At 31.2% G+C, this 16,352-nt stretch overlaps 1 protein-coding gene across 6 annotated transcripts; it reads left to right on the top strand.

Annotated features, from left to right (window-relative positions):
• The first annotated feature begins 5,288 nt into the window (after positions 1 to 5,288).
• LOC135923854 (uncharacterized) lies at positions 5,289 to 14,980 on the top strand. Of its 6 annotated transcripts, none has more exons than XR_010571282.1 (10): positions 5,297 to 5,406; positions 12,749 to 12,820; positions 12,922 to 12,993; positions 13,105 to 13,180; positions 13,243 to 13,435; positions 13,481 to 13,594; positions 13,637 to 13,761; positions 13,823 to 13,939; positions 13,982 to 14,054; positions 14,152 to 14,975. XR_010571282.1 is itself a non-coding variant. In XM_065458831.1 (10 exons), exons 5-8 carry the CDS (start codon positions 13,376 to 13,378, stop codon positions 13,839 to 13,841), a joined length of 315 nt encoding a protein of 104 aa, XP_065314903.1. In that variant the 5' UTR covers positions 5,297 to 5,406; positions 12,749 to 12,820; positions 12,922 to 12,993; positions 13,105 to 13,176; positions 13,243 to 13,375; the 3' UTR covers positions 13,842 to 13,939; positions 13,982 to 14,054; positions 14,152 to 14,980. The 6 variants fall into 6 exon arrangements, 1 of the variants encoding a protein (XP_065314903.1); XR_010571280.1 differs by having other exon boundaries at positions 13,105 to 13,176; positions 14,152 to 14,970; XM_065458831.1 differs by having other exon boundaries at positions 13,105 to 13,176; positions 13,243 to 13,432; positions 14,152 to 14,980.
• Positions 14,981 to 16,352: the final 1,372 nt, after the last annotated feature.

Raw genomic sequence — 16,352 nt, 5'->3', positions numbered from 1 at the left:
GGAACTATAGGGGAGGTATCGGGGAGAATCTTAGGGGAGGTATTGGAGAGAATTTTAGGGGAGGTATCGGGGGAAATTATAAGGGAGGTTTTGGGGGGAACTATAGGGGAGGTATTGGGGAGAATCTTAGGGGAGGTATTGGAGAGAATTTTAGGAGTTGTCGCGACTTTGGGAGAAAGGAAGAAAGAAATGATACTGAAGAACAGAAAGAAATTCATGATCAAGGAAAGTTTGAAGCGGAGCTGGAGAGATTGGCAGATGGGAAAATAATGTTGCCAGAAGAAGAGACTAGAGAAGATGATGATTTGGAACAAGGAAATACTAAGGGAACACATAGCCAACCAATGGAAATGGATGGAAAGGAAACGAGACGACTGGAAGAGAGGGAATTGCGGGATAGAGAGATAGAATTTGGTATGATCAAAGTACAAGAGGGAGTGAGAAACTTGATGAAAAATTACAAGGAGATTTTTGATGAGAAGTTGGGTTGTCTCCGAGATTATGAAGTGGATATCAAATTAAAGGAGGGATATGTGCCCAAGTTTTGTGCATTACGTCGGATACCGTTCGAATGGCGAAATGAAGTAGACAAGGAATTGGAGCAGTGGGTGCAGAAGGGCATTGTTTGTCCAGTGGAATATAGCGAATGGGCAACACCGTTAGTACCCGTGAAGAAGGCCAATGGAAAGCTTCGTTTATGCGCTGATTTTCGGGTCACGCTAAACCCGTGGGTTGTGGAGATAAAATATCCGTTACCTCGGATTGAAGAAATATTAGCTAATTTAAGGGGTAGCATATATTTTTCAAAGGTGGACTTTTCGAACGCTTATTTACAATTGAAGGTGAAACCCGAGGTACAAAAGCTATTAACGATCACGACTCCGAAGGGATTGTATGCCTTCTGTAGATTGCCGTTTGGACTTAGCGTGTCGGCTCCAATTTTTCAAAGAACGATGGCGGCAGTTTTTCAAGGACTAGAGGGAGTATTTTACTACATGGATGACGTATTAGTGATGGGAAAGACTCCCGAGCAACACGAACGAAGATTGGAGGAGGTGTTCAAAAGGATCAAGGATAAAGGATTGCGGGCAAGCGTTGAAAAAAGTGTGTTGGGAGTATCAGAAATCGTATATTTGGGGCATAAAATCAATGGGAAAGAGGTCAGACCTTTAGACAAAAATATGGCAAATATAACAAGCATGTTGAAGCCTAATAATAAAGTGGAAGTACAAGCTTTCTTGGGAATGGTGAATTATTATCACCGTTTTGTGGAAGGCTTCGCGCAGATAGCGGCGCCGTTGTATAAATTGTTAAAGAAAGGAGAAAGATTTGAATGGAAGATTGAACAGGAGGAGGCTTTTGAGGAGTTGAAATTGAGGATTGGAAGGGAACCAGTACTAGTATGTTTTGATAACGATGTGCCAGTGATATTGGCCGTTGATGCTTCAAATAGGGGTGTGGGTGGAGCGCTATTACATTGTATAGACGAATTGGAGAGACCTATTTTATTTTTCTCAAGAATCTTTAGAGAGGCCGAGACAAGATATTCAGTGATCGAACAAGAAGCGCTAGCGGTTATATTTGGATTGACTAAATGTCGGGAATACTTGATCGGACGTCGATTTGTCATATATACGGATCACAAGCCCTTGGTTCATCTTTTCAGAAAGGACAACAAGGAGCTCATGTTGTCGCCTAGGTTGCAGCGATGGCTATTGCTGGTAGGCAGTTTCGACGTGCAAGTGAAATACCGACGAGGAAGAGAAAATTACTTACCGGATATTCTTTCTAGATGTGGAGCGGGAGAGGATTGCGAAACGAGTAGGTCGAAAGATATGGATGAAGAGGATGAGCACGGGTTGATTAGAGCGATAGTCGGAATATCTAAAGGAGGACCAGTTGCATGGGAACAACTCAAAAATGCTACTTTAAAAGATCGCGAGTTGACGAGAATCAAAGCGTGCATATTGGGTCGGAAGCAATGGCGAGATGGGGACAAGAAGTTCAAGCAAGTGGAGAAAGAGCTAACGATAGTGGACGAGTGTGTGGTACGAGGAAGTCGGGGAGTGGTGCCGTCCAGATTGCGGGAGGCAGTAAAGACAATGATCCATGCTGGACATCAGGGTATGGAACGAATGAAACAATGGGGGCGGGAATACGTATGGTGGCCTGGCATGAATAAAGAAATCGAGAATATGGTGAGAAGTTGTGAAATGTGTAATTCATGGGCAAGTATGCCTCGAAAGGACAAGAAAAGTATTTGGCCTAGGGCTACTCAACCATGGGAAAGAGTACACTTAGACTTTTTCGACTTCGAAAATAAAATATATCTCCTCGTAGTGGACGCTTACTCAAAATGGGTAGAGTATCAAGAAGTAAAGGGGTTAACAACGCAAGTGGTAATTAAGACGTTAAAAGATCTTTGGGCAAAGTTTGGGGTAGCGGAAATAGTCGTGTCGGATGGAGGACCCGCTTTTATAAGTAAACAATTTAAAGTTTTTTGTACTGAAACTGGGGCGAGACACATTTTGGCACCTCCTTACCACCCAAGCTCGAATGGGCAGGCGGAAAGGATGGTGGCGGTGGTAAAGAGTTGGTTGAGGAAGTCGAAATATGGGGGTGGAGAGATTTGGATAGCGATTGCGTATTATAACAATAGTCGAAAGGGAGAGGAATTGTCCCCAGCAGAAAAGTTTTTGGGCCGTAGAACTCGTATTCAGTTGGATTTCTTAAGACCCAAACCGGCGCAGGAGGAAAATTCAATGGATAATCAGTGTGAATTTGTGAATGGTCAGACCGTATGGGCGAGAATTTTTGGAGGTACCCGAAAATGGGAGTCAGGAATAATTATACAGAACATGGGGCATAAAATGGTGAGAGTAAAATTCGTGGACGGAAAGGAAGGAGTTAGACACGTAGAACAGATACGGAAGAGAGTAGAGTCTGAAAGATTGAAATCTAGCCATGATGCGGCGAGGAGAGAGGGATAGATATCTTAGCAATTCTCGAGTTAAAGCACATAGAAAATAATAATACTAATAATGATAATTAACCCAAGATGATAATACCTCCGCAGTTCCGAGATTAAATCAAATTTAATTTAAAAAAAAAAATCGATAATGATAATTAACCCGAGATATTAATACCTCCAGCAATTACGGGATTACATCACATTTAATAGAAAATAAAATAAATATCAATGATATCAGTTAGTCAATGATTTCGTGATTCGGGGAATAAAGCGAGTATTTTTTTTTAAAAAAAAGGGGGAACTTAATTAGAGTGCCAATAAATGATGCACAAAAAGTTAAAAATGTTGGATATGTTAACCAAAGTAATAAATTAAAGTAAGGGATAATTTTGAGAGATGCCGGGATCGTAAATCAAAAGTTGGGAATAGAACTTGTATATAATTGGAGAATAGAATAAAAAGGAGTGACAATTGGACTAGGAAACAAATAAAAAGTGGTTCCAAGTTGGACTGAAACACGGAAAAAATTTCGGCAATGACAGTTGGAAGCGAGACACAAACAAGGAAGGTTCCAATAATTGGGCGTTAAAAGGGGAATTTTACAAATGCAAAATTAAAATTTTTTTTTGTATAATTGTTAATTTTGTTAAAGAAAATTTTCCTGTATTTATTCATTTTGACCCAAAAGAAAAGTGAGTGAAAACTGTTATTAATTTTTTTTTATATATTATACCTTTTCCTTAAAAAAGAATGTCGGGGAGGCATCGGTGCATATATTGGGAGAATTTAACCGTTAGGATAAGTATTTATCGAGGATATGTTAATGAGGATGGGCGACCGATCTCGCCTTTGAATTACCGAAGCATAATAGACCATTCGCCTCCAATACGCCGAAACAGTAGATCGCCCCCGGTCCAAAGGGGAGTGTCCGGAATAATAACGAACAATTTAGATCACTCCGAATTACCGGAGCCCCGGCACCTCAGCATGCGCTCGAGGAGGAGACGTTCTTGTTACTTGTGTGGTTCGCCTAGTCATTTGCGAATGCGGTGCCCCCGTGGGCCAAATCGTAGGCAAGACTTAAATGATAATAGGGAAACGACGAGCCACAGAAGCCGAAGCCCGGGAAGGAGCGACGCACGCCCAGTTAGGACCATTTTGCCGCCTTTGACGATAGGGGCAATGCCGCAACAAGATCCATCCATAACTGCGATGGGGCGACCGGTGGGGATTATTGAGCCGTTTCGAGAAGAAACGCCGGAGGCGAGTCCCAGGGCCTATTACGCTGAAGAGTGGCCGATGGTTGATTTGTCGGCCTCTGAGATTCAGGAATTGTTGGAGGATGTAATGGGACCAGAATAAATTTTACAAATTTTGTAATAATAAAACAATTTTTTTTTAAAATATCATTTTCCTTAATAGATTTTCGGGAAAAATACGATAAGATATTTTACATCATATATTTTTTTTTATTTATGTTAACATATGTAGAGAATAATAAATAATTACATTTTGATTTTATGTACAAAACCCCCTTGTTTATCTTTGTTAAACAACAATTTTAATTTTTTTTGTATGTTCAAGGGTTTTCATTTAATGGGGGCGTGTTATAAATAGTTTTATTATTTTCTTTGTATGAGTCATGAAATATTTTTTTTTTGTTTGAAATTTTATTTTTAATATTTTTTTTTAGTTTCGCGCAGTCATCTTGAACGTCATTATATAAATATTTTTTTGTTTGAAATTTTATTTTTAATATTTTTTTTTGTTTCGCGCAGTCATCTTGAACGTCATTATATAAATATTTTTAATATTTATTATGTAAAAAAAAAATAAATAATAATTTAATATTTATAAAAAAAATAATAATCTTATATAAACTAAAAAAAAGTGGAAATTCATTATTATTATCAATTATATTTTTTTATTGTTTTAAAGAAAAATAAAACCAATTTATTCAAAAAAAAAAAGGGGTAAAAAAATAAATAAATATACTGTTAAGTTAAACATTTCTGTACGGTGAAATTTTGAAACTGTAAACATTTTTTAAAAAATCGAACGCGTTCGCGTTCAACGTTCATTGACAAAAATCGAACGCGTTCACGTTCAAATTCAAAAAAAGGAACGCGTTCATGTTCATGAACGCGTTCAAAATTTTATGATAAATTTTTTTTTAAATTAAATTTAATATAAATAAATGCCTTATATTTTTCAACACAATATATTAGCCATGATAAAAAATAATAGTTTTATTTTGATAATATAATTATAAATACAATATAATAGCAATGACATATAATAATACCTAAACTGACAATTCATTCATAAAAAGTATGTATCAATTGAAATCAGCTGGAGACGCCATTAACACCATGATGAGTACATCGAAGATAATTTGTCTTAGAACCAATTCTTCATTTTCATTCTTACTATAAGTAATACCATGGTTATATTTATAATAATTATTTTACCCTCTAGTTCTTAATATCAAGAGTCCATTATTTATTTTAATTTTATATTTAATTAGCTACTGATACAATTTTATTAATCAAACATTAAGTTTTATCAAAAGTATTTTTATTTTCTTAATTAATAATATTTACATTAATTATAATAATATAGTCATACCTTATAAAATAGGTTTAAGCTCTTTGCTTGTAATATGCAGGTTAGCAATATAAGCAATTTTTATTCAAGTTTATTATCAATCTTATTTACTTTATGCAATATATATCTAAACTGAAGATTCCATATAAGAATATCTAATATTGTAATATTCATACTAAATTAAAATATTAGCTCTAAATTTTAAAATATCAAAAAATTTATAGGCTACCATAAAAAATTTTTCAAATGGTCAACCTAGTTTATAATTCTATAAAATAGGGAATAAAATTATATGAAATTATATAAAAATAGTAAAATATTTTTATTGATAATTAGAATACCAAACTTTATTCATATCATATAATAATAGCCTATTTATAAATATGATTTTATTTTTTTTATAAGAAAATAAATATAACTATAAAATAAATAAATATATTTTTAAATATTTAATAGATATTTTAATAAAAAATTTAAGTAGAGGGGGTAGAAGTAAAATTTTCAAGTAATCTCTATAAATTGTATAATTATTTTATAATAACTTTTTTTTCATTATAAAGATATCCAATATAATTATATGTTTATATAAATATAATAAAAACTTGTTCCAAATTTTTTTATCTATCTATCTGACCCATACCATATATTTTTATCTAATTGGCCACATATCCAAATTTTTTTATTTATTAATTGTTCAGCCTGGCCCAGTTTATTATAATTTTTGCTTTTCATGGCTTGGATAATTTTAATTTAATCTAAAATTTTGCCTAATAGGATCTTCTAAAGACTAAAGGTTTTTGATAGTGAAGATACTTTATACATACTAACTTCCAGAAAAAAAGATTTAAAGTTAGGTACATGAAGAGTTTTATAAACAAATAAATAAATGTATGTTTACCATGGCGGGAGGAAAGTGGTGCTTATGTTGCAGGGGGGGGGCTGAGAGATTTGGAGGGTGCAGGTAGTCTGATTTGATTTTTAGAAGCTTTTTTATTGAGCTTTTATTATTGTTTAGACGTATGAATTGTTCCATCGTCAGATTTAGGCTTATGATTTCTTTTATCGTTCTGTATAGCCAATATGACTTGTATTTACCGTATGTTTTACCTTCATGAGACTCGAGCCAGATTATAGCTTCATGGACTATGTTTTGTCTGAAGTTTCTGATGGTGTGACCAAAGAGTTGAATGTGCCTTTTTTTGAGAGTAGTCTCGATCGGGACGTTTTTTGAGATTCGCCATAGGCTGGCATTCGAAATTATTCTTGGATAGAAAATACCGTTGAGCTGGCGCAGACAGCGGTTTACGAAAACTTGTATTTTCTTTGTCTGAGATTTATTTATTTCCCAAGTGTCGCTGCCGTAGAGGAGGACTGGAATGACTGTGGCGTTAAAAATTCGGAGCCTTGTTTTGACTGAGATCTCTCTTGCTGTCCATAGTTTGTAATATTTCATAAAGGTTATTTTGGCGTTTTTTAGTCGGGCTTCGATTTCACCGCTGATATTTCCTTTATTATCAATAAGTACGCCAAGATATTTAAAATTGTTAACTATTTTAATTTCATTTCCCTCAAATGTTAAGTTATTTATAGACGCCTCTGGGGATGGCATAATAAAAGTTTTATTAAAGTTGATGGTTAAACCTACTTTGTTGCTATGGAAGTAAGTCTATTGTCTCATCTCTTGATTTGGTGATTAAAACTAGATCATCTGCGTATGAGATGATTCTTAGGTGATTGATATTATTATTGTTTGATGATATATCAACTAGGTTCATGGTGCTCGTGGTTTCCTTTATAATTTTGTTTATGATTATATTGAACAAAATAGGTGATAGTACACAGCCTTGTTTTACACCTCTTTTAATCTTGAAGTAAGGTGAGAAAGTTTGGCCTAGCTGTAATTTGGCCCAAGAGTTATTGTAATGGTACTTTAAAATTTTAATTATGTTTGGATCGATATTGCAATCTTCTAGAGCTTCCCAGAGGGCATTGTGTTTCACGTTGTCGAAGGCTTTGCTGTAGTCTATGAAAGTAAATATAAAAGGAAGTTTATATCTAAAACACTTCTGTAGATAGATTTTAAGAGCTAGGATGGGTTCATTGATGTTCTTATTTGGCCTGTATGCGCAAATATTACTTGACAGGAGGTTTTTGGTAGAATCAAGAATTCTGTTCTTCAGGAGCACCATGAACACCTTTGAGACTGTGGAGGTGAGAGCAATGGCCCTGTAGTCTGCGAAAGATGAAGGATGGAGTTTCTTGGGGAAGTTGCAGATTGTGGATTTATTCCAATCATCTGGGGTTTTGCCTGAATGCCATATTTTGGTGAATATGGCTAATAGATATTTAGAAATTCTCTCTGGAGCGGCTTTCATGTGTTCATTTCTGATCCCATCAGAGCCGGGTGCTCTATTGTTTTTTAGTTTGTTTATGGCTCTGTTAATTTCTGTGAGGGAGAAATCAGAGTGGGGTAATGGCAAGATTGTCTGTTGGGGGCTCACTATCTTGGAAGGGATCCTGGACTCAAAGGCTGACATATAGAAGTCTGTCCAGATGGCCATTTGCTCTTCAGGGTCTGTATATTTGTTACCTCCTTGTAAAGTAAGTATTGGTAATTTCTTAAACTTCCTATCCAATATCCATAGCTGGTTTGCAGATGTAAAGGCCATCCTAAACATAAATATATCAGATCACAAACTAATCAAAGCACATATAATAATACGAAGTGATGAATGGAGGAACAATAATACCAGGCGCATCCATAGCACAATACGTACAACGCCAGAACAACCTACCAAATGGCACTTCACTAACATTAACAAAACAGCCTATAATGAAACAATATGCTCAGGCCTAGCTATGATTATTCAGTTCTTCCCTACTAAACCATTAGAAGAATGTTGGTCAGACTTCAAAAGTGCGATTTTCCACGCCTACAATAACCTCAACCACAGCCAAATACCAAAAAGAGAATGGCTCTCAGCAAATACAAAAAACTTAATCCTATCGATAAAAAACGATAGCAGCCGCAATTTAGAACTATGGAAACGCATTCAGAGATTACTACGTAGCGATCGTAGGATTTTCTTAGCAAAGAGAGCGGAAGAAATAGAAATAGATATGAGGAACAACAAAACTCATGACGCCTACAAAAAGCTCAAACACTTCTGCAAACCAGCATGCTTTAAGAAATTACCAATACTTACTTTACAAGGAGGTAACAAATATACAGACCCTGAAGAGCAAATGGCCATCTGGACAGACTTCTATATGTCAGCCTTTGAGTCCAGGATCCCTTCCAAGATAGTGAGCCCCCAACAGACAATCTTGCCATTACCCCACTCTGATTTCTCCCTCACAGAAATTAACAGAGTCATAAACAAACTAAAAAACAATAGAGCACCCGGCTCTGATGGGATCAGAAATGAACACATGAAAGCCGCTCCAGAGAGCATTTCTAAATATCTATTAGCCATATTCACCAAAATATGGCATTCAGGCAAAACCCCAGATGATTGGAATAAATCCACAATCTGCAACTTCCCCAAGAAACTCCATCCTTCATCTTTCGCAGACTACAGGGCCATTGCTCTCACCTCCACAGTCTCAAAGGTGTTCATGGTGCTCCTGAAGAACAGAATTCTTGATTCTACCAAAAACCTCCTGTCAAGTAATATTTGCGCATACAGGCCAAATAAGAACATCAATGAACCCATCCTAGCTCTTAAAATTTATCTACAGAAGTGTTTTAGATATAAACTTCCTTTTATATTTACTTTCATAGACTACAGCAAAGCCTTCGACATCGTGAAACACAATGCCCTCTGGGAAGCTCTAGAAGATTGCAATATCGATCCAAACATAATTAAAATTTTGAAGTACCATTACAATAACTCTTGGGCCAAATTACAGCTAGGTAAATAAACTTTTTTATTATATAATATTTAACCTATTTATTGTCTCTATAATTTTTAAACTTTCTCACCTTACTTCAAGATTAAAAGAGGTGTAAAACAAGACTGTGTACTATCACCTATTTTGTTCAATATAATCATAAACAAAATTATAAAGGAAACCACGAGCACCATGAACCTAGTTGATATATCATCAAACAATAATAATATCAATCACCTAAGAATCATCTCATACGCAGATGATCTAGTTTTAATCACCAAATCAAGAGATGAGACAATAGACTTACTTACAAGTCTATGCTTTCATAGCAACAAAGTAGGTTTAACCATCAACTTTAATAAAACTTTTATTATGCCATCCCCAGAGGCGTCTATAAATAACTTAACATTTGAGGGAAATGAAATTAAAATAGTTAACAATTTTAAATATCTTGGCGTACTTATCGATAATAAAGGAAATATCAGCGGTGAAATCGAAGCCCGACTAAAAAACGCCAAAATAACCTTTATGAAATATTACAAACTATGGACAGCAAGAGAGATCTCAGTCAAAACAAGGCTCCGAATTTTTAACGCCACAGTCATTCCAGTCCTCCTCTACGGCAGCGACACTTGGGAAATAAATAAATCTCAGACAAAGAAAATACAAGTTTTCGTAAACCGCTGTCTGCGCCAGCTCAACGGTATTTTCTATCCAAGAATAATTTCGAATGCCAGCCTATGGCGAATCTCAAAAAACGTCCTGATCGAGACTACTCTCAAAAAATGGCACATTCAACTCTTTGGTCACACCATCAGAAACTTCAGACAAAACATAGTCCATGAAGCTATAATCTGGCTCGAGTCTCATGAAGGTAAAACATACGGTAAATACAAGTCATATTGGCTATACAGAACGATAAAAGAAATCATAAGCCTAAATCTGACGATGGAACAATTCATACGTCTAAACAATAATAAAAGCTCAATAAAAAAGCTTCTAAAAATCAAATCAGGCTACCTGCACCCTCCAAATCTCTCAGCCCCCCCTGCAGCATAAGCACCACTTTCCTCCCGCCATGGTAAACATACATTTATTTATTTGTTTATAAAACTCTTCATGTACCTAACCTTGATATAATTATCCAAAATATACTTAACTCACTAATCTAATATTCTTAAATAGTAAGGCAGATTTATTTAAAAAAATATATCATATTTATATTAAATAAACAAATTCAATATAGACCATAAACTTAAAATTTACCAATACCCCTCCCTATAATTTACATTTTACTTAATCGGGTACGGGCTTTTCTCTCTCTTCTTATTTCCCGTAGGCGTTTAAGCAAGTGGTTTCGCCTCTTGCGCGCACAGGTAACTGCAGCCTGCCAAAAAACTGTGGATGGGCTCATCTCATAGGTTACCCCCAAATTTCTTAACCCAATTAGATGGGATGAGATAGTCCAAGCGTAGCTCTGCTGTTTCATATAGCGATAAAGGGTAATTGCGCTTATTATGACGTATGACGTAATACCATGGTTATATTTATAATAATTATTTTACCCTCTAGTTCTTAATATCAAGAGTCCATTATTTATTTTAATTTTATATTTAATTAGCTACTGATACAATTTTATTAATCAAACATTAAGTTTTATCAAAAGTATTTTTATTTTCTTAATTAATAATATTTACATTAATTATAATAATATAGTCATACCTTATAAAATAGGTTTAAGCTCTTTGCTTGTAATATGCAGGTTAGCAATATAAGCAATTTTTATTCAAGTTTATTATCAATCTTATTTACTTTATGCAATATATATCTAAACTGAAGATTCCATATAAGAATATCTAATATTGTAATATTCATACTAAATTAAAATATTAGCTCTAAATTTTAAAATATCAAAAAATTTATAGGCTACCATAAAAAATTTTTCAAATGGTCAACCTAGTTTATAATTCTATAAAATAGGGAATAAAATTATATGAAATTATATAAAAATAGTAAAATATTTTTATTGATAATTAGAATACCAAACTTTATTCATATCATATAATAATAGCCTATTTATAAATATGATTTTATTTTTTTTATAAGAAAATAAATATAACTATAAAATAAATAAATATATTTTTAAATATTTAATAGATATTTTAATAAAAAATTTAAGTAGAGGGGGTAGAAGTAAAATTTTCAAGTAATCTCTATAAATTGAATAATTATTTTATAATAACTTTTTTTTCATTATAAAGATATCCAATATAATTATATGTTTATATAAATATAATAAAAACTTGTTCCAAATTTTTTTATCTATCTATCTGACCCATACCATATATTTTTATCTAATTGGCCACATATCCAAATTTTTTTATTTATTAATTGTTCAGCCTGGCCCAGTTTATTATAATTTTTGCTTTTCATGGCTTGGATAATTTTAATTTAATCTAAAATTTTGCCTAATAGGATCTTCTAAAGACTAAAGGTTTTTGATAGTGAAGATACTTTATACATACTAACTTCCAGAAAAAAAGATTTAAATTTATACATTTTGAATCCTCATTGATTTTACTTCATATGTATACATTTTTGAAAATTATTTTATGAACATTTCAGCTTGTTTTATATATGATTATATATTGTAAAGCTTATTTGATAAAAATTTTCATAAATTGTCTATATCTTCAATTCATAATTACAGATAATAATTCTCTTTTTTAATTTAAAGATAGATAGCTATGAGTCGCTGTACATCATGCAACAATAATAGCTATACAAGCTTAACTTCTAATAAAAAAAAATTATTTTCATAGGTTATTTCTTATAATATTCTTTTTTTATTTTAAGACATTAATATTATTTTTTTTAAGATTCCCTATTATGAATAAAATTTATCTTATTTATGGCTTTAATCCATTTTGATAGCAAAAAAATTTTATTCCAACCAAATACACCAAGCTCTGTGGAGCTCATTTTTCAGAAGAATGGTTTCTTCCCTCAGTTATAGGATATGCTATTCTGAAGGAAGGATCTGTACCATTCATTTTTAATTCCAGACCCTTTCAGGATGTATAATATATTTATTTTAAATTAATATTTTTTTAAGATAACAAATATCCCATTAAATAGATATAAAATTCTTAAAAGTTCTAACTTTATAGTAAAAAATGATTATACTTATGCTGCTAATAGTTACTCCTCAACTAAAAGGGTAAAATATTATTACTTTATAAAAGATCAATAAAAATATTATTTTTAATATTTAAGAGAAAATTAGATATCCTTAACAATACTCTAGAAGCTGAAGGCTTAGAAGAGCCTGTTAGAGATAATAGCCCAGTGAGCCTTATTTATTAAAATACTTTATTTTCATCTTTGAATATTTTGATTTTATGTGTATCAATATATAATTTTTATTATGCAAAAATATTTTATTTAAGAATACATCTGCCAGCTATCAAAATACTCTTGAAGATGAGTGTTTAGAGGAATCGGAAAGAGATGTAAACCATGTGAGTCTTTATTAAAATATTGATGTAATTTATTTATTTAATATTTTTGAATTTTTTGACTTTATAGATATCAATATATAATTTTTATTATGCAAAAATATTTTATTTAAGATTATATCTGCCAGCTATCAAAATACTCTTGAAGATGAGTGTTTAGAGGAATCAGAAGGAGATGTAAACCATGTAAGTCTTTATTAAAATATTGATGTAATTTATTTATTTAATAAATTTGAATATTTTGACTTTAAGGATATGGTCTTTCAACAAATATAAAAATGTGTCAATTACTTGGTGCCTCTTTGGACCCAAATAATTGTATCCTTATTTTCTTCATCCGAGCAATTATAAGGAAAAAGTTTATGTTATTTTGGACGTTTGCCATATGATGAAACTCCTTAGAAATCTACTCGGCGATAAAAAATTTTTAATCAATAATGGAGTAGTAATTACTTTTAAAATATTTCCTAAATGTTATTTTTACAAATAGGTAATAAATTGGAAATATATAGCAAACCTTCATGATTTACAGGATAAGGAAGGACTAAGGGCTGCAAATAAAATGGGCCGTTCTCATATTGATTATCATAAGCAGAAAATGAAAGTAAAATAAAAAGAATTTTTTACTTTTAAAATATTTTTAAAGGTTAAACTTGCCATTCAAGTTTTTAGTAGCTCAATACCAAAAGGTATTCTTTTAGCACATGAGCTAAAAATTGATGGGTTTGAAAACTGTGAAGGCACAGTAGACTTTATTCAAATGATTGATTGGTATTAAATAAATACCTTGATAATATTAATAATATTTTTATACAATGTTTGATTTTTTAAGTACTCGAAACATGTGCTAAAGGGTTTAAGGCCCCACTATCTAAAAGATCTCTTCCATATTATGAAGATTATTTTGAAAAATGTATCAATACTCTTAAAGCTTTAAAGTTTGAAGATGGTATATATGTATATGAATCAAATAGAAAAACATGCATTATAGGGTTAATAGCATCAATGAAGAATATTCTGGATATTAAGAATGAATTATTATTGGGACCTAATCCCAAACTCAAGTAGTTTATATATTTTTCTTATTTATTTTCATATATTTTTATACCTCTTAATACTAACCATAATTATTATTAATTTTTTTTTCTTTTCTTATTTTAGTTATGTTTTAACCTACAAAACATCACAAGATCATCTTGAACTATTTTTTAGTTGTTTACGCAGCAGAGGAGGTTTTAACAATAATCCTTCTACTTATCAATTACGATCGGCCATAAGAGATGTCTTGGTAGCAAAACTAGAAGTGATAACAACAGGTAATTGTATTCCAATCGATAATATTAATCTAATTTGTGGAGATTTTCAGAAAAATGCTGACAATAACAACCATATTAATCTTTATGAAAATTCGTTAACATTTGTTCCTAATATTGCGACATTATCACTCTACCTTGAAAATGTATCAACCTATATAGCAGGGTATATAATACACATAATATCTGAAAAAAAAGTAACATGTTATACATGCATAACAGGTATGATGGATTATCAAAATCATAAAAATAGTGATGCTTATAATTTGATAAAAATAAAAAACAATCAGGTGTTAATAATTCCTTCTAAGAGTGTTTCAATATTATGCCAAATTTCTGAAAGTGCATTCCATGTTTTTGAAAAATCATTGCTAATAAATAAAAAATTTATTTTCAAAAGGATTGTATCATTTATTCTTTTTAAAGCACATCAAACAAATATTTTTGATGAACTTATTGATCATATGCTTAATCAAGAAGCACTATTCTCCCATTATCAAATTCTAATTACATTAATAATTGAACATTATTTGCACATTCTATTTCATCATTATGGTAATAATCTAAATAGAAAATCGAATATCAATATTTGTCAGAAATTGACCAAAACAATTTTATTTAATGGCCAATGAATAAATTGTATAGTGTGTCTGAATTAAGATTCCTTTTTTTAAATTTAATATTGTTGATTTATATCATGATCATATATTTTTAAATGTTGATATTATATTTTATTAAGAAAATTTATTATATCTTATAAAATATTTATAAATTTTCTGTTCATTCTTACACATTTTTAATTAGGTTATGCTTATGATTTTGTAAGAAATACATATGAGAATATGTTAAAATAAATAAATACTGATACGAACACATAATAATAAAAGCCATATTAGAAAATGAAACCAATTTTAAAAAATAAAATATTACAAACAAGGAATGATAAAAACAATAAATAAAATAAAACTAATTTGAAAATTAATACCAAGAGATAAGATTATATATGGGAATAGGATATCCGAGATAAGATTATATATGGGAATAGGATATCCGAGATAAGATTATATATGGGAATAGGATATCCTTTTAAAAGTAAAAATATTTTAAACATTCTCAATAACTGCGATAGGGTTGCTAAATGTTAAGGTTTAATAGTTATTAAGATCTAATCATATAACTCCATAAAATATTAAATTCATAAGGTTTTTTTTTAATTATAATAAATATTATGAATAATATAAAAATCATTTTAATCATAAAAATTAAAAACTTTATTATATATTATATATATTTTTTTAAAATATACAAGATTTATTATTATTATATAAGTAATAATAATTGATAGGATATTTTTGAAGTTATTGCATTATTTTATAATAATAATATGTTGCCATAAGAAATAAAGCTTTGCTAGTTCAGATATAAATTCAGAATGTTCTATTCCATTTCCAAAATCTATACATCCATGAAACTCATTTTTATACCAATGAATAAGTCGCTGTATAGACATCCAAGGCTTAAAATAATTGTACATGTGAATTGGATTGAATTGTTAATCCTTTTGGAGGAAGAATCGAATCTAAAAAACCTAAAATAAAATAATTTTAAAGTTATAAAAATAAGTTTATTTCTAACCTAGCCTTATTTGTATTTGTTGACTCCAAATTCTTAAGAATTATAAAACATCCTACTGAGCAAAATTTTAAAACTAATTAAAATAATCCAGCCATGCAAAGCAAAGAATTGGGCCAGGCACAAGTTCATAAGTAAATAAAACTCTTAATTTCTTTTTTATAAATCTAAATGTAATTTATATGGAACCCACAAAATTGTGACAGTTGATATTCTTATATGGAATCTTCAGTTTAGATATATATGATTGCATAAAATAAATAAGATACCTAATAAACTTGAATAAAAATTTTTGATATTGCTATAATGTAAATTTTATAAATTAAGAAAATAAAAATAAAAGCTTTTGATAAAATATAATGTTTGATTAATAAAATTGTATCAGTAGTAAATTAAAATGATAATAAAAATAATTAC

This window comes from Gordionus sp. m RMFG-2023, chromosome 2 (assembly GCF_954871325.1).
Source record: "Gordionus sp. m RMFG-2023 chromosome 2, tfGorSpeb1-WG-v2, whole genome shotgun sequence".
Classification (NCBI taxonomy): Eukaryota; Metazoa; Nematomorpha; class Gordioida; order Chordodea; family Parachordodidae; genus Gordionus; species Gordionus sp. m RMFG-2023.
Note: the sequence above shows the minus strand (reverse complement) of the source record. Positions and strands in the feature narration are given on the sequence as shown.

Coding starts and splice junctions, on each gene's coding strand:
- LOC135923854 (XM_065458831.1), top strand. CDS start 13,376: ATGATGAAACTCCTTAGAAATCTACTCGGCGATAAAAAATTTTTAATC. Junction 13,433..13,480: donor AATTTTTAATCAATAATGGA/GTAGTAATTACT, acceptor TTTTACAAATAG/GTAATAAATTGGAAATATAT. Junction 13,595..13,636: donor ATCATAAGCAGAAAATGAAA/GTAAAATAAAAA, acceptor ATATTTTTAAAG/GTTAAACTTGCCATTCAAGT.